Source organism: Canis lupus, chromosome 18 (assembly GCF_048164855.1).
Source record: "Canis lupus baileyi chromosome 18, mCanLup2.hap1, whole genome shotgun sequence".
NCBI lineage: Eukaryota > Metazoa > Chordata > Mammalia > Carnivora > Canidae > Canis > Canis lupus.
Window position 1 is genome coordinate 14,950,894 of NC_132855.1, and position 19,162 is coordinate 14,970,055.

The 19,162-nt window shown below is 43.1% G+C and overlaps 1 protein-coding gene across 3 annotated transcripts in view; it reads right to left on the reverse strand.

Annotated features, from left to right (window-relative positions):
- The window catches only part of BMPER (BMP binding endothelial regulator), a 244,347-nt gene that overhangs the window by 55,047 nt on the left and 170,138 nt on the right, over positions 1-19,162 (reverse strand). For all 3 annotated transcript variants that reach the window (XM_072783518.1, XM_072783516.1, XM_072783517.1), the window contains one exon: positions 18,592-18,928. In XM_072783518.1, the coding sequence (XP_072639619.1) occupies positions 18,592-18,928 (337 nt within the window). The remainder of the gene's footprint in view (positions 1-18,591; positions 18,929-19,162) is intronic.

The following is a 19,162-nucleotide window of genomic DNA, read 5'->3' on the forward strand; positions in this document are numbered from 1 at the left end:
ACCACCTGTCTAAATGAATCAACTCATTTGATTTTCCCAGCTATGGTGATTGGTTTAGAGATGGGCACAAGACTCAGTCAGAACCAAGGAAGTGTGGGCAGCCCAGGTGGCTCAGCAGTTTAGCACTGCCTTTAGCCCACGGCATGATCCTGGAGACCCAGGATCGAGTCCCACGTCAGGCTACCTGCATGGAGCCTGCTTCTCCCTCTGCCCGTGTCTCTGCCTCTGTGTGTATGTGTGTGTCTCACATGAATAAATAAATTAAATATTTTAAAAGAGAGAGAGAGAGAGAGACTGAATATATAATTAAAAAAAAAAAAAAAAGAGCCAAGATGGTGCATGAGACTTGCTGGGGCCTGGGAGAGAAGAGACTCACTCCTGTCAGCATAATTTGTCTGAAGTTCTAACCAAGAATAATTCGGGTCTGGGGGACTGGATTTCACCACAGAGGGCAGGAACTGGAGGAAGCACAAACCCTGGAAACCTCATTTAAACCTTGGATCAAGCCATGAGTGAAAGTGAAAAATGCCCTAACTTTTCAGTTACATGAGTCAACTAATCCTCATTTCTACGGGTTAAACACACTACTATCGAAACTAGTTTAATTTGGGTTTTCTTTATATGCAACTGAAGAAAAAAAAAGACCTAATTCATATAAGGTGAGTAAAAAGTACATGCTACAGCTAAACTTAATCAAATACAGCTAAAACTTAGAAAATAGAGGATACAAAAAAAAAAAGAAAAGAAAAGAAAAAGAAAAAGGAAATAGAGGATACCATCCAAGTGCAAAGAAAAGTTATCCTGCCACTTTAATACACGGGCTGTTGTAGTCCCCCCAAGTTGTGATCCTCCACCCGCTGAGGGGTGCCCAGACCCGTATGGGAAGAGTCTCCTACCCAATGCTGTGAGCAATGCTAAAGTCAAGGGAAAGGAAAGAAAATGGAACAAAATGGGTGGTTAGCCGGCCCAGTGAGGCAGGGAATGAGTTACTATATGAAAAACTGAAGGACAGAGCCTGGGAATCAAGAACAGAGGGAAACGGGCCCAGTGGGGAGTGAGACGTGGCCGGAAAGCCAGATGTATGAGCCAGGCTGGTGCTGGGCTGCATTTCACTGTCAGCTTGTAGCTCAATGTCTGGGAAGATCCTTTTAAGGACCAAGAATGAAGCAAACACAAATGACCTTACCACTTCTAAATATAAGCTTTTTCACTGATTAGTATACAATTGCTTTGCCCTAGTTCATTATCACCAGCTGCTTTAAAATTTTCTATTAAGAGACTTTCCATCCAGGGGCACCAGCATGGCTCAGTTGAGGGTCTGCCTTTGGCTCAGGTCATGATCCCAAGGTTCTGGGAACAAGTCCCACATCAGGCTCCCCACAGGAGCCTGCTTCTCCCTCTGTCTCTCTCTCTCTCTCTGTTTCTCTCATGAATAAATTAATAAAAATCTTAAAAAAAGAGAGAGAGAGACTTTCCATCTGCTATAAAATCATAAAGAACAAGGCCTGTCACTAACAGGTGACCAACCCGTGAACAGGTGACATGCCTTTGCAGAGTGTGACAGTGTGCCGTCGGCCCCTGTGAATACGGACATCTGTTACACACGAGAGTCAAATCCCAACTGTCCCATGAGTTACCTGGACTCCTCCCTTTCTTCACGTAGGAAAAGAAATTATTCTATTAAAATATAGATAATCAAAAGCTTCAATGTGCTATCAAGCCTCTAATGGAAGCATTGAGACAAAGCTATTCAACAACACAGTACAGCTTAGGTCAGAGCAGAAGTGGAGAAAACCAAATCAGCGCTGATCAAACTTTAATGTGTACACAAATCATATGGGAATCTTACCAAAATTGCACATCGTGTTTTAGGAGGGTGAATGTAGGGACTGATTCTGTATTTCTAACAAGTTCCCAGCAGTGCCAGTCCAAGGACTGACAAAGAATAACAAAGGTCTGAACCTCGTGCCAGGGTGGTGGCACACCTGTATTACTGAATGTGTGCTGGTGGCACGGACATGGCTTGGCACACGTGTGTGTGTGTGTGTGTGTGTGTGTGTGTGTGTGTGTGTACAACCTGTGCAGCAAGTGTGCCTTCATCACTCCAGATGTGCTTTTGCAAAGGAACATGGCCCTGACTCCAAGCACAATGTAGCAGGTCATATAAACCCCTGCCCTGGATACAACAGATTCGGTAATATGGGCTCCCTTGAGGATGAAGAGAAAACCTACTTTAAAGTCCCATAAGAGGGATTTACCTTCAGGGGAAATATGATTTGACTCATAACATGAATGAGTCGCTGACAGGTAAGATTCTGAGTAGTGGATTTTATTACATGGAGAGTATAACACAGGAAGTACACCAAGCTCCCTAGGACAGGCACGTGGGTAGTTCAGGGGGTGGGCTACATAAATACTTTAGAGGCACCTGAGTGTGCCACGATACTTCCTGGTTAGGGCCCTCTCTTCCTGTCTCTTAGCCTGATTCACTGCTACCCATCCTTTTGCTCTCAGCTCAAGTATCATTTGCTAGGGAGAAGGGGTCATTGTCTGATGCACATGCCTCCCTCTTCCCCTATGCACACACCTACTGGGTCTGGCCCTCCTGTGAAATGATCTGCTTATGCACCAAAGTATCCCTTGGTAGCCCATACATATCATGACATATTTATTTTTGAGGATATTGGATTACTGTCTTTCTCATCATGAGACTATAAGCCCCATGAAGACAGAAGCCACGTCTGTTTCACTCACCACTGTAATCCCAACACACAGCACAGCACCTAACATTTAATATGGCTCAAAAAGCATTGATTAAAGAGTTGAAGAGGGAGAGAAGGAGGGAGGAAAGAGTCAGGCTTTCTTAACCCAGGGTCCCCAGATCCCTACAGAGATAATTCCCTGTCATATGCACAGGCGTGCATGCATTTTCTAGAAAAAGGACCTTAGCTTTTGTCAGGTTCTCAACAAGGCTTGTGGCCTCCCAGAAGTTAGAATCACTGAGTCACCAGGATCATATCAATCGGAACATCTTAAGCAAGATGTGAAATAGAAATCAGCTTCTTTCTTTAAGACATTGTTTCTACACAGTCTTTAAAAGCAAAAAGAAGAAAAAAGATGAAAAAGCTACAAATACTTTATAGGTGCAGAGCACTGGAATCAAGGATTACCATTCTGTGATGAACTCAACCTTTGGGATCAGACATTAGCATGTCTCAGTGCTAGGATTAACACTGTGAACTGGAAAGAAAAATTTGAGTAGAAAAATGGCCACCGTTTGGAAATTCATATATTTCTATTTAAAAGACCAATAGGATGAAATTGCTTTATTCAAAATTCAGCCAACATAAGACGACAGCACAATGCTTCCAAAACCTGGATAGATAATTTTGCTTAAAAGAAAATATTTTATATATTCTTTAGGCATACATTTTTTACTTGCAAAATGCTTCTTTGCAAACACTTTGAAATTAATTTGTTATAACAAAAATGTATATTTTTAAAACATTAAAAGTATAGTCTGATAAAAAAATATTTTAAAAGAAAAGACAGCCTTTGAAATGAAAATAAATTGTGGTATAGGAAACATTTGCAAAAATCCCAGGGTTTTTAGCTCAGTTTAGAAAACGAAGATAATTTAAGGTCAAGGATAGGTGATGACTGACTGTTATTATCAGATTATGATGGTCATGGTCACAAGCATATGCTCTGAGTCAAATAGATTTGGTTTCAAATCCTGACTGCCTTTTTTTGGCCTGGTGACCTTGGCTGACAGGTCCGACTCCTGTCAGAGCGTGAGCTCTGATTCCTCACCCACACAAGTGGAACACTGCAGGCAGGCAGAGCCCTCAGAGGCCACTGGCACATGGGGAGCACTCAAATACGTAAGCTCTTATTCCTCCACTTAGCATAGCATTACCCGTTATTATTAACGTTGTACTGTATTATCAGAGCTTCCGGCACCTAATGCATGTCAATCAATGCTCGCTCACTTGGTTGCTGGTATCTCCTATCACCAAAGCCCATGGACTCACGGTCTGTAGAAATACAGCCCTCTGTTTTCAGTAGGCTTCTGGATCTGAATCTCTTTATCCCCTCAAGTAAACACCAACCTCAGCTTTTCTGCAGTCCCTATTTGCTATTCAGGCCAATAAATCCTAACGGTGTCCACAAAACTATGGGTCAGTATCTGTTTAATATCTTTCCTTCCCAGCTTTGATCACAAAGACAAAATGAAGACGCCAATTTCCTGGCTTCCTTTTCATATGGAAAAGCTTTCAGGGGCTCTGAAAGGTCTTCTGGCCCCATATTCTTTGAGCAGCTCAAATGCATCCTACCTTCAAGCTCACACATGGGCCATTTGCTTGTGATGCGATGAACAAACCAGCTTGTCTTCTCTCTTTTAAAACTCCAAACACTAGGTAAGACAGTAAAGATCATAGGGAACAGCTCTTTCATGTTAAAAGAATTATTAATTCCAGTATCGCCACCAGATTTCCCCATTTCCTTGCAAAGCATTTATTTCTCTACTCTGTGTGCCCATTGACTGGGCTCTTTAAAAGCCTAACACCAGTAGAAAGGAAACAGATGTTTACAGATACATCCTGTCGGCCGTTCTGGGCGCACAGTCCTGGCCCCTGACTCTGTCTGAGGACCTGGGGGAAGAGAGGATTTGGGCAGCCCTGCCTCTGCACAGGAACCCTGGGCTCTGATCCTGATCAGCATCAAAGCTGTGCTGTATTCGGTCCTCCGTTCCCCCTCACTGGCTGGACCCCGGGTCCTCTAAAAGTGCCCCGGTGGTTCCTTGCACTGGGTTCAGTGAAAAGCATCTCAGTACCAGGAGAACTCTGACTCTGGATTCTAATTCTGACTGACAAATAACCCAGCAGAGCAAATCCAGCACTTCTGTTTGGCCTGGCCCTATGGACAAGGAGGCAGTAGGACCAGCACCCTTTCACTCACCAAAAAAAAAGGTAAAAAGATTTACTTTGGTGCTTGTACTTTGAACTACACATTAAGAAATGCCACTGAGCTCCCATTACCCCTTTGGTCTAAGTGAGCATAATCTCAGCTCCTAAACCCCTAAGCCATGGACCCACTCTGTGTTCTCATCCCTAACGTTTGAAGGTAAACAGTAAAGGATAAACACACACACACACACACACACACGCAGGCACACCCAATAGAAAAAAAAAGTTGTTGAGTAGAGAAAAATCTCAGAGAATTAAGTCCCTTGAAGAACTCATAAACACCTGGAAGCAGTTCTTGTAATTCCTTCACATGGTGCAGAGGCTCCTTGGGCGTGGTTCCCCGACCCCCAGTTCTATGAACTTCTTAGAAATGCACATTCTGAAGCCCCACCCCAGACCCACTAAATGACCCTGACACCTGCTAAGGTGTGAGAGCTATGAAGTAATGCATAGAATGTATAATTGGTGTATAAAAACTAATAAATAAATGAATGATGAGTAAGTGAACCACTTCACTGAACCACTGCTCAGTTAATGGCTGAAAGAAACTCAGTGAGCCCCTTCCGTTGTCTCATGGATGCCGGGGCATGACCTGTAGTGATCTGGGTGAGGCCTTTGCCTCCTGACTCATGGTCCTCACCCCTCATTGTTTGTGATGCTGCACCCCAGAATATCTGTCTAGCTGCCTGTGCCAGCCTCCTGCTGTGCTCCACAGCTCTAAACATGCAGTCTCTAATGGCTGGGATCTTTCCCTCTGTTCTTCTCCCTAAGTCCCTACTACTTTTTCTGTGCACCTAAACTCCATATGTTTTTGGTTTCAGCTTAGGAAGTCACTTCCTCCAGGAAGCCACCCCCTGGCAGATTCCCACAGCATCCTGTACATCTTTCAAAAATGCATCCCTCCCTATCTACAGCCATGTTTACTTGTCTCGCTCACTCCCTAGCCTGTTCTGCAAGCTCTGTGAGCCAGAGGACTCATTTATCTTATTCCCTGCTATAGCTCCAGCACCTTGAACAGCGCCCAGTGAATTACTTAATCACAACAGTGACTACAAAATAATCTATGCTTTTTTTTTTACAATAGATAATATATATTTTAATTTATTATTTGTTGATTTCATTGACTCCCAGACATGAATAATTGACCAGAAGCCTATAAAAGAGGACTGTGGGTATATGAAAAAATAATAATTCATCATTTTTTTCCTTAACCAGATTGCCCATTCTGTTTTTTGGTTTTGGGGTTTTTTTGGTTTTTTTGTTTGTTTGTTTTTCCATATACACACTTTTCAATATTTGTTCCCTGGTTGAACCACTGCCCCCCTTCCCCCCCCCCCCAAAAAAAAAGCCTGTGTGTAAAAGCCTACTACACCTTTTACTTGCCAGGTCAGGAGAAAAAATGAGGTCAAATATTAGGTTTTCATGTAAATAGAGAACAGTATGTAGGAGGATCCACGAATGCAAAAGGTTACCTCTTATTTTGTATGTACACACTCTTCATTGATTTCAGTTCTTGTCAGTTTGATTAGGAAATGGTCAAAGAGTCCTGGAGGGCCATCAACCCAGTACAGCCCTATGCTCTGGACAGAAGTCCTGTTGCTGCTCCGAGAACGACGGCCACCATGACGCCTTGAAAAGCCCATGATGCTGCCAGGACAGATTCTGCATCTGTCCCTGTGGTTTCACTGAGGCACGATGCTGTGCTTACAATACATCAAGGTTCTAACCACTCTGTATGTGCCCTGATGGAAGCCTGAGGACACCAGTCTCCAGGTGCTCTTGATTCTGAGTTCTGGCACCCAACTGCATATCCTGATTTTCTAAAGGATGACTTGAAACAACAGGGCTCAGCTCAGGCCTGCCCTCATGAAGGCCACTGTATCTTGCTGGTGAGGTTGCCAGCCCCTTGGTCATTGCTTAGTCATTATATCATTACAAAGGAAACCTCATCTAGTCTCTTGGCCATTGCTTAGTCATTATATCATTACAAAGGAAACCTCATCTAGTCTCATGAGCAACCTGTTGCTCTATTTTATAATGAAAAACATTGCAAGTTCAGAGGTGCTAAATCCCTTGCCCATGGCCACTGTCATTCATTTCCCAACTTGTTCCAGAAAGGATTTAAATCAGCTTACAAAACTATACGCAGAATGAAATAAAATGAAAACTGCCAGAAAGATAAAAATGAAACCAGCACTGTGATTAGTTTAGAAAATAAAATCCTGGCCCTGACGTTCTATACACTTGATTGAAATGGATCACAAACTTGCTTTGATCTCTCTGGTAACCACTGGCAAAAGGGGGAAAAATACAGTCCGTGTCCCAAAGTACTTTTCTCATAGGAAGAAGCCTTGGGTCTTTTTTCAGAATCTTTAAATACTTAGTTCACAAACAGTATTAACCAATATTATTTTCTACATCAAAACAAAAAAGAAATGAGGAGGAGGAAATAGGTCAACGGAAGCTATAATAAGACCAGAGCTATTAAGATCTAAATTTCAAATAGAGCTCAGGAGCCCTGACCACCACCCCAGATCTCCTAGGAACGATGCTCCTAAGTGCCAGTTATACCCTAGTAATAACCTTCAATCACCACCTGAAGGTTACATTATGCTCAAATACTACTAAAGAAGACAAAGAATCTTGGCATGAAGAAAGTCAGAACTTGGCACACATTTCTTCTCCAACACTTTGTATTCTTGTAAGAAAAACAAAACAAGACATATGAACCCCTTCTATGTTCAATCTCTACCCTCACTGGAGATGAATCCAATTTTTTTTAAGGTTCACATCTAAGTACTCATCTAACAGAATGAATTGTCCCTTCTTCACCGCCCCTTCTGGGTCAGTACTGTCAGCTGAAATAATTTGTGAAGAGCACACTGTGAAAACTTTAATGAATTTCTAATCAGCTCTTGGTTTTGTTTGCTTTGCTTTGTTTTAAGAAAAAGCATTCATTTCCATGCCAGATATGAAACAGTTCTTCCAGATGGGTCTAGAAATGACCACAGAAAAGAAAACTGAAACACTTTTTTCAGGTTCTGGAACCAGGTTGAATAGATTACACTGAAGGCAAACTCCACATAAAGCAGGTTTCTATGTCAGAGCAATGAAATAATATTAATAATAAAACTGCTATTGACTGAGCATAATTTGCCCTATGCCAGGCCTGAAGTAAATTTCCATGTAGAGTTCAAGCCTCATAACAAACCCCCACAGCAATCTGACAGGTCCTCTCACCATCGCTTTCTACACAAGAGGTACCCAGGGCTTCATGGGAACCTATCTGCTCAACAGCACACAACTTGCCAGTAGAGGAGCGCAGAAATTGATGCTGGCTACAGAGCCTACTTGACAGCTATGCCACATTCATTTTGTACCACTCTATCCATCACTTATTTAAAAATCTTTCTTTGCTTATTCATTTTTCCCCATTTAGTCATCCAATATATATTTTTGAGTACCAGAAAACATTTATATTCCATATACTTTCTTAGGCACTGGGTACACGACCATGAGCAAAACATATGAGCTTCAAAGAGCCTACAATTTAGACGTGATAAGGTTTTTAAAAAGACACTTTAGGATGCGTGGGTGGCTCAATCAGTTAAGCAGATGTCTGCCTTTGGCTCAGGTCATGATCCTGGGGTCCTAGGGTCAAGCCCTGCTTCGGGCTCATTAGCGGGAGTCTGCTTTTCCCTCTCCCTCTGCCATTCCCCACTTACGTTCTCTGACTCTATCTCTCTGTCAAATAAATAAGTAAAATCTTTTTTTTAAAAGATACTATAATACATTTTTCAAATCTACTATGATAAGAGAAGTACAGAGTGCTATAGAACCATAGAATAGGGACAGGGAGCCCAGAATTGATGGAGTCACATCAAACTATATAAAATGGTAAAGTTTGAAATGGTTAAAAAAGAGTACTTGTATTGTACTTTCTGTCAGTATTTAAGAAACTGTAAATCCAAAGATAAGTCAAAATTGATTTCTCCGTATAGTAGTTGTCCAGTGCCATGCAACAAGTTTAGTGGCTTAAACAACAAATTAAGTGGCTTAAAACAACACATATTTACTATCCCAGGTTCTCTAGATCAACAGTCCAGGCAAGGATTCTGCTTGGAGTCTCAAAAGGAGAGACTCCAAGTGTTGGCTGGGGCTGTTGCCTCATCTGGGCCTCAAATGGGCAAGGATATACTTCCAAGCTCAAATGGTTGTTGGCAGCATACCCATCACTTTTTTCTTCCCAACAAGTGTGTATTTTTTTAATTACTTAATTTATTTTTAATTGGGGTATAGTTGACATACAATATTAGTTTCAGGTTACAGTGTAGTGATTCAACATTTACAGACATTACAAAATGCTCACCATGGTAGGTCTAGCTACCATCTGTCACCATACAAATCTATTACAATATTATGGATTATATTACTTATGCTGTCCTATTCATCCCCATGACTTATTTATTCCACTCCTGGATATTTACTTGAAGAAAACAAAAACACTAATCCAAAAAGATACATGAAGCATTATTTACAATAGCCAAGATATGGAAGCTACCTAAGTGTCCATCAATGGATAAGGAAGATGTATATACATACAATGGGATATCACTCAGCCATAAAAAAAAAAAAAGAATGAGATCTTTCCATTTATGACAACATGGATGGACCTAGAAGGCATTATGCAAAGCCAAGTAAGTCAGACAGAGAAAGACAAATACTGTATGATTTCACTTACATGTAGAATCTAAAAATAAAAATGAACCAACCAACAAAATGAAACGTAAACAGATTTATAGGTACAGAGAAAAACCTCGTGGTTGCCCAAGGGGAGGGGCTTGGGAGAAAGGTGGAATAGGAGAAGGGGACAAAGAGCCACAAACTCTCATGGCTTCTATAAGTGTCAATCATGACAGCCTCCTTTCTGGTCTGCAAACAGGCCACAACATCCTGCCCAGCATCAGGGCCTGTGCCCTTTCCCCTACCCTGGCTGGGCCTCCCCTCACCAGTCCTTCCCATCTGCCATGGACTCTCCTCAAAGGAAAGCTCCTCATGCAGCCTTTCCCCATCCACCTAATTCAAAGTTGGCCTCCTCCAGCCTGCCTTGTCTCCTCCATTACTCTTCTCACAGTTGGTGGTGACCTTGTTTCCTATTTAGTGTTGCCTGCTCACACTAGACTCTGGATCCTCTGAAGGAAAAGCTTTTGTCTCTCTTGTTCAGTCCTGAATTGCCAACCTACAACAGACTCTGGCACACAGCAGGTGCTCAGTTGAAAGTTGTAAAAGAAGCAAATTAAATAATTAATGAAATCTTCTTCCAAAAACTCATGGCAGAGCAGGATATTTAAAGTCTGAATGTATAGTGAGAGGCTCTGACAGCAGCCATGGAGGTTCTTGCCAGATATCCTGGACTAGGTGCCCTGTTAGGTTGGCTGCCCGGGCTCAACAGGTGGCCCCCAATGAGTCCCCTCACCTCTCAGTGCCCCAGATAGCTCAACAGGGAAATGAAGAAAACACTACCCATGTCAGCCTTGCTCTCACGGATGGAAAAGGCCTTACATTCATAAATAATGAAAATATAAGGAAGCTGCACCAGACTGCCTCTTGTTTACTTAGAAGTAATCAAGACGTCCCCTAAGCAGCCAAGAGAGATGCTACAAAATAATTAGTGTTTTACCTCTGACAATGACACTCATTCAAATGTGTTCAAAAGCCTCCCAGAATATAATTGCATCCCAGAATGTAATTTTCTGAGGAGAAACACTGCAGGATTCTAGGAAGTTTATGCTGAAAATAAACTCAAAGCTAAAATTAAAACCAAATTGAAATTAGATTTAACCTTGAGCCAGATAGGTTGTGTGGTAAAGAACTAACCCCTTGCCCAAAAGTCTGGTTTGGACTTTGCCTCCCAGGGGGGTGGTGTCTAGGCCCCTGGAACGTCCTGCCTTTCAGGAGTATTGTTTTTTTTACCTGGTGGCTTTGGACACCAGACACTTAACAATGTGACTTCTGATTGGGGCTTTGGGCCTCATGTCAACATGGGCCCTGAATTTCCAGAGGAACCGGATAGTAAGGGCAACAGTATGACCTCTGAGAGAAGCTGGAGACCAGAAGTCAGCCATAGAGGTAGCAGGTGGTAGTCCCAGTAAAATCTTTGGACACCAAAGGCTCAGGTGAAACTTCCCTGATTGGAAATACCCTGAGAATGGTGAATATTGCCAGCATGGTGGCCAAGAGAACTTAATGTCAATCCATGACTCCCTAAGAAGTGACAGCAGAGGCTCATGCTTGGACCTCTCCTGGACTCTGCCCTGTGTCTCCTCTGACCTTAATCTGTATCCTTTCCCTATAATAGACTATAATCATGTGTATAACAGCATTTGGTGAGTTCTGTTAGTTCTTCTAGAAAATTATTGACACCGAAGTGATTTTGAGAAATCCTCCGAACTGGCAGTATCAGAAGTAAGGGTTGTCTTGCATGGCCTGCGCTCCCTCCACCTCTGTAGTTGGTTAGCCATACAGTTGGCCTAAACTCTCCTCAAAGGGTAACCTACCTGCTAAGATAGGTACTGTTTCTCTTTTGTTTCTTCTTTAAAGGATAATCATTTATTTTTGATATGAAAATATAAACATGAGATGACTTTAGACTTGGATACAATGATGTCCCAAGCAACCCTGGACCTTTCTAAGTATACTCATGTATATTTTTTCTGCTTTGGCCCCAAGAAAATTGGACTCACCAGGAAGGGCCCTTCTGAACTGAAATCTAGGCACTTAGAAGGGAGTTTAACACTTTTATTTTGGGTTATTTGGTGGAGCAAATAGGAAAGAAGCTACGTGTGACTGATATGGAAAAGACCAGATATAAAGTCGAGGGAAAGACTACATGAGGCTTTGGTTCCAACCTGCTAGAAGGCTCAAGATCAGTGAAGGGGTGTGACTCCTCAGGTGTCAGGACACAGGGTCAGTTGGTCCCATGGCAAGATCGCCCCATGGGAGGTCAGTTGTTGTGCCTCCATAAGAGGAGGCTAATCTGAAGTCTGAAGACCAACTGGGAGAGACCAACACAGAACTGACTATGAACCAAAACACTGCGTATGAAGGTGGCAAGGCCAAATCCTAGCTGAGAGATAGAAGAGGAGCTGGGTGGTCTGAGTGGCTTTCAAGTGAATTGTGAGTAGGCGGAGGTAGTGCTGAGATCCAGAGGTAGTCACAGCCGTAGGCTCATGCAACAAGAAGGGCTGGCAGGTGCATCGAAGGTGGACCAGAGGCTCTGCCTGCCATGACCAGTCCATTCCCCGTTAGGACAGAGATGCATGCATACCCTGTAAGTGCGTAACTGAGTGTGGTGATAAAGACCTAAGATGGACTTGGAATTAAGCATAGCAGAAGTCACAGTTCAGAGAGGATAGACATGGGAGAGAGGCTAGCAAAGGAGCTGAGAAACATTTCATTCCAGGGGCGATGCTGGATGAAATACAAAAGGGTAGAAAACACATTCCTCATTTCCCAGCGAACCTAAAATTCAGTGCTGGAGGGACGATGGCAGTGCAACATAGCATGTGTTAAATCATGATAAATACAATCAGCATATCTAAGAAACTACAGAAAGAATATCTCCAGTGGCCTGGGATGAGGCTTGAGCTATACCTTCAGCTTAAATCAATGTATAAAATGAGGGCATCCCGGGCAAGGGAATGACATGAACCCAGAGGCGGGAATGTGTGTTGTATATTTAGACACAGTGAAAGGAGTAGCTTAGGGCAGAAGTTAAGAGGAAGAGAGAGAGAGAGAGAGAGAGAGAGAGAGAGGAGGGGAGGGGAGGGGAGGGAGAGAGAGAGAGAGGGAGGGAGAGGGAGAGAGAACACACTAATGAGTAGAGAAAACACCTGAACTTTATGGGTGGATTTATAAGGACTCAAGTCTGATAGGTGATACAACTGAGGTGTCTTACTGCCACCCGGTGTCAGCGTACCTTCTTGACAGACTCAGAGTGACTGACTCATCCTAAAAGCTTAGTATGCCAAATGGAAAATAAAAAGAAAGGCCTATAATGTCACACTTTAAAATGAACATCTCATTTGGTTTAGGACTCTAGTTCTTTAAAAAAAAAAAAAGAAAGAAAGAAAGAAAAGAAAAAAGCTTTTATCTGTTTGACACAGAGAGAGAGCACGAGCTGGGGAGCCGCAGAGGGAGAGAGAGAGAAGCAGGCTCCTCGCGGAGCAGGAGTAGCTGCAGGGCTCAAGCGGAGGACCCTGGGATCATGACCTGAGTCAAAGGCAGACACTTAACCCACTGAGCCACCCCGGGGCCCCAGGACCCTAGTTCTAACGGCAATTTGAGACAGGTTATTAAAAGCTGTCGACAGAAATGTTCTCAGCATGTTCTTCTTTGAAGTGAGGCAAGATCGAGTTGATTTTAATTATAGAACAGCAGTTAGTTTTATATGACTTTCTCATGCACAAACACATACACACAAAGTCTGTGCTCTTCGCCCGAGCTCTTCTCTTGTTTTATAATAAATTATTAGTTTCCTTTGTAGGAAAACACAAAGTGGGTCATTCACAAAGTCTGTGATCTTCTCCTGGAAGGAAGCCTCGTCAGTCCCTGGACACCAGTATATCCACCACCATTGTGCTAGAGAAGTTCCAGTGTTCTCCTGCGCTACTCCCACCTCCTACCTCCCGGTACCTCCGAGGGCAGGACACATCTGTGAATCCTCTGGCATTACTTCAATTCCTTACAGCTGTAAAAACCACTGCATGGAAAGAAAAGAACATTTCCTAGACTGGGAATCCCCAGACACTTTCTCAAAGCGGACAAGTGAACAGAGTTTTCTGCTCTGGTGAATTAGACCCCAGTAAGGAGGGCACAGAGAGGAAAACAGTCCTGAGATGATTGTGGTCTGTAAGTGGCTGGGCTTCGCTGCAGTCCACATCCATTTTCCTGACTTCTCTGAAACGTGGGCCTGACCCGACTTTAGAGCCCTGCTTTCCCGGCAGGTTAGACTTTCTTGTAACTATGTTATCCAGGATTTGGGGTCTGCATAGGGAAAGACCCCCATTGCTGATGTCTCACACAGCAATGAGGTCTTCTCCTTCTGCAGTTGGACCTGCACAGCCCAGCCCCACGTCCTGGCTTCTCCCTGCCCAGGGCTGCCCAAAGCTCCTGGTCAGTGTGGCCCAAGGCAGCAGTGGGGAGCAGCTTTGAGGCTGGTTGCAGAGAATCTGGAGGGAGCCTTCAGGGCTGAGGGTGGGGGGCGTCTGCTTATTCCTCCTAGATATCCCAGCTGGCATCCGGACACAGAGAAGGCAACGTGAGGCTGGGAAAGTCAGGTAAGCATGAGAAATAAGAAGAGAGGCATGAACATACTCGACACATCCCCCACGGGGATGCCTGTGCATGAATCCAAATAGAATTCAAATGACCTCACATCAATTTTTCCACAGTCCACTACCTCCCCAGCTACTAGGATGTCTCCGTAACATACCAGTGAAGGAGGATGCAAAAAATTATTAAAGGGAATGATCTAATTGAAGGACTAGTCAATTAGCAACTCGAGGACTTACGACTCCTTATCAATGCAGCCAGCTAAAATTTTTATGTGATTCACAATTAAACTACCTTGCACCTAAACATATTCAATTGGTAAATTAAACAAAATTATGCTGATCACAAAGATTAAATTAATATCCAACTAAATATTACATTTTTATGCCAAATGAGGCCAGGATAGGTAGAAGTGATTTGTGCTGAAAATTAGCAAAACCTGAAAAGTTTCCCAGAAGAGAAAAAAAAAAATCTTGGCTGATTTCTTATTCATTTACAAAGTTTTTCAAGTTTTTAGACAATAGATTGTTTACTATTTAAAATGTTGAACTAGGGGCACCTGGGTGGCTCAGTCGGTTAAGCATCTACCTTCTGCTCAGGTCATGATCCCAGAGTCCCAGGATCAAGCACCGCATAGGGCTCCTTGCTCAGTGGGGATCCTGCTTCTCCCTCTCCCCCTCACCCTACTCGTGCTTGATTGCTCTCTCTCAAATAAATAAATAAAATCTTTTAAAAAATAAAATAAAATGTTGAACTGGATAAAAGGTCAAATAAGATGAAAGATTTACATCCTAGACATCTCAAAAGTAAACACTAATTCAAAAAAACTAGACTTACTACTTTCACTTTAGAAGATGGTTATCTCATGTTTATAACAATGTGCTCTATGGAACTTATCATATGATTAAGAAAATCCAAAAAAAGCTAACATTTCCTCAGGGAAATATCTTCTTTGTTCTCTCTCTTCTCCATGTCACACAGTAGTATCTAGAAGACTGCATTTGTATTTCCTTAAAGGAATTACTCAGGCAGCCCCGGTGGCACAGTGGTTTAGCACCGCCTGCAGCCTGGGGTGTGATCCTGGAGACCCAGGATCGAGTCCCACATCGGGCTCCCTGCATGGAGCCTGCTTCTCCCTCCGCCTGTGTCTCTGCCTCTCTCTGAATGAATGAATAAATAAATCTTTAAAAAATTTTAAAAATAAAGGAATTACTCATATTTCTTTAAGAGGGTGAGGGGAAAATGCAAGGAATCAAATTCATACACAATTGATGTACATGACTTTTCACGCCATCAAAGCAAATCCCGGTCCTGTAATGATTCATAAATAAGGTCACAGCTATGATCATGACTATGTTTTTGGATTCATTTTAGAAATTCCACCAGTGACATAGAATATGTGGGCAAAAATTTACATGTGTGAAATATCATATGATTGCCATTTTCTTCATTTATTTTAATATTTAAATGTCATACGATGAACATATATTACTCTTATAAAATACATTTTTAAAAAGGATTACAATGGAGCCCTAGCCTATCTCACTCAGTGTTACGAATGAGAAACAGTTCATTTTTAAATTGTCCCGTGGATTTATCAGTGAGAATCTATCTAACCAGTTCTCCATGATATGAGCAGGAGAAGATATCAACAATCAGAAAGACAGGTGGCTGAGCTGGGGGCAAGATTCCCCAGGGAAAGAGAGGGACAGAGGACGACAGCACACTGTGCCAGCACTGGCCGTCCACCACATACAACATGGCACTGCCCACTGTCCTCAGTCCTTGGAGGAGCCAGCCCACCAGGCAGTCACTGTCATACCCATTCTATGGCTAAAGAATCTAAAACTCAGCTAGCTACAGGGGCCACACAGCTAGAAAGCAACAGAGCCAAGATTAGATCCAACTGGATATCACCCAACACGTTCTCCATCCATTGCTTCCTAAACCCTCTCTAAGATTTGATCCTCACTGCAGATCCCCTGGGAACAAAATGACCTTTCCATGGTGACTTTATTTTCTTTTTCCTGCCACACGTATACTGGAAAGAAACACAGGATCTACCCAACGTCGGCCACCTTCCTTTGAAAATGCACGACGAAACCCTCTTGGCTGGGGCATGAGATCATCAGCAGGACTTGTGACAGGCAGGATTGTCCAGCTCCGCTCTCTGGAGCTCCCCTGCTTCTCCCAGGAAGATGTGGCTGGCCACGGGAGGGTGCTCTGCTGCTACCCCACGCACAGCAGAACAGGAGCTCACCTCCCCTCACGTCCTGGGCTCCAGTCCTCATGCACAAAGATCCCGGGTGTGTTCTCATGAGCACCTCAGCCTCTGCACATCAAGCCCCTTACACAAACAAGCGACCCCCACCGTGCTGCTGTGGCAGCTGCAGCAACATCCAAGGGCAGAAGGCGAGCATCTGCCTGGCCACCTAACAATTCCGGTTCTCTCTGTTCGTGTCTATGTCATTTCTCACGACTTCTGCCAAGGTGCTCATCATATTCCTGTTTGCAGTCCAGAGATCATCACATGAAATAAATCGCCAAAGGGAAAAGAAACAGAAATTTGCACAAAGGGACTAATCTCTGCAGGCCTGCTCTCCAATGTCTGTTTTCAACACACTCCTTTGAAATGGGATAAAAATCAAAGGTGTAGACTGTCGGGGCCCTGAGAGAAGTATACAGCCTTTCTTTTCTATGTTAGACAGAGAAGAGGCTAATCCAAATCTGCAAATACAGCAGAGGAGCTTCCACAAGAGTCTTTATACTGGTTCATCATTTAATTTAATTAATAGAAGAAATTGCAGCAGCCATAGGTTAATTACAGAGCACTTGCCATGTGTGGGCACTGGGCTGAGCATATACATTTACGTTCATAATCTCACTAAATCTGAATTACAACTCTCTAAGGTACGTTCTTTTATTATCCCCACTTCACAGATAAGCAAACTAAGGTTTAGAGAGCTTAAATAATTGTTCAATGTTATAAAACATCCTGATTTTTAGCCCCGGAAGACCACAAAATTCATAATTGCTATGCTCTACTGCTTCCCCTCAAGACCTTCAAGGGATGGGTGTTTAGATTCCAAACGAAGCTTCATTTGTTTGTCCAGCTGCTTAACTCGCTCCAAAGTCTTACATTAAGATCTTTCAATTTCAATAGACAAGGGTGGGGTCAATTTAGGGGGTGGTACAGGAAGGAGGAAGAAGAGAACCCAGTGAATTCAAATTATAAGAGGAAAATGGCTTGAAAGAGCTAAACGTAGGAGTCGGAGCCAAATGGTTTGGCAGACGCAGCCATGTACAGGGGTGCGTGATGACAGGGACAGTCCTTTTTCCACTCCACTTTGAGCTGTCTTTATAGAACTTTATCTTTTATGTCCAAAGATCAAATAAAAAAAGATCACATTTAACGAGAACTAGGGGAAATAAACTGGTGGCAATTAAAGAGTAAAAATAACTTCTCTGTGGCTTCAGACCACAGGAGCTTTCTCATTTTAAGAGGCACAGGCAAATCACTTCAACAAGGCCTTTTGGGCTGTGTCGTCTCATGTTTCCTCCCACACCCATGGTGGTTAAAGTTATAGACAGTCATAGATCTTGAACCCATGGAATTGTGTAATAAATGGAAGTACAACCAGGCCAGACTCATCAACTCTCAAATGCAACCTTGCAGCATGGAAGAAAGGATTATGGAATCCATATTTTCAATAAGAGATTTTCCTTTTTTCCATCTTTGAGCCTTCTTTCTACTCTCCCCTGACTTTGGATGCAAAGTCTGAGACTTGGCCAACACCCAAGGAATTCTCATTTCACTGCCTTGTTTTCCACCTGCAGATTTTTGGGGGCTAGACAATGAGGCAGACCTGAACTCTTCCTCAGGCCTCAAATAACCAAGCTCACTCAAACGCCCAAAGGCAGCCAGAGTCATTTGAGATTCCCACCTCTGTCCTATACTGCTGCCGTGTAGGCAGAATTTGGAGATAACTCCTCAATCTCAGAGTCAAGCCTAACACCTAGAAAAATCCCAGCTTCCCAGTGAGCCTGCATACACACAAAAAAGAATGACCTGTAGGAGACAGTTCCAAAATATTCCCTGAAATCTCTTAATTTGGGGTATAACGTGGACTGAGTCAGGATAAGATCAGTCTCAACACAAGAAAGAAAAAATGTTTACTGTGTGCACTGGGGGCCCTTGTTTTGTAGGCCAAGAAATTTGAAACATTGTTTCAAAGTTAGTCAATCCTTGGTCTCTAACCCAAACCCATCCCCCAAACACTGTACCTACCGGTAGAAAGTAGCATAGTCCACGGTTGAGTGGCAGGTCTGAAACTCCCAGGACTTGAGTTTCTGGCATTCTCGATGAGCTCGGAGCTTTACCTTCACTGTCCCTTGACACAGTTCAGGCACTGGTTTCCTCTGAGGTCTGTTGCAGAACTCATTGGACTCTACCCTCCAGGACTCAGCGAAGTCATCCACATCGAACTTGAAATTTCCATCTCCACCAATTAAGTCATCACGCTTATGTCCATTGTAGTTGCCACAAAGACCACAGAGCTTGCCCTTGAGATGGGGGGCAGCCATGACTTCGACAAAACTGTCTCCATCCCAGGATATTTCCAAACCTAGAGGAAAAGGAGAAGAAGAGAGGATCAACCACTCTTAAATTCACCAATAATTCCCGAGTGCATATATCCTTACATAGCACACATGACTAACCTCTAACAAGGAACACTAAGGGTCTATCCAAACTCTTGGTTACTGTTTAATCTCACCACACTAAATGTTGTATGATATTACATTAAAACACTTAGTTTTGGGCAGCCTGGGTAGCTCAGGGTTTTAGTGCTGCCTTCAGC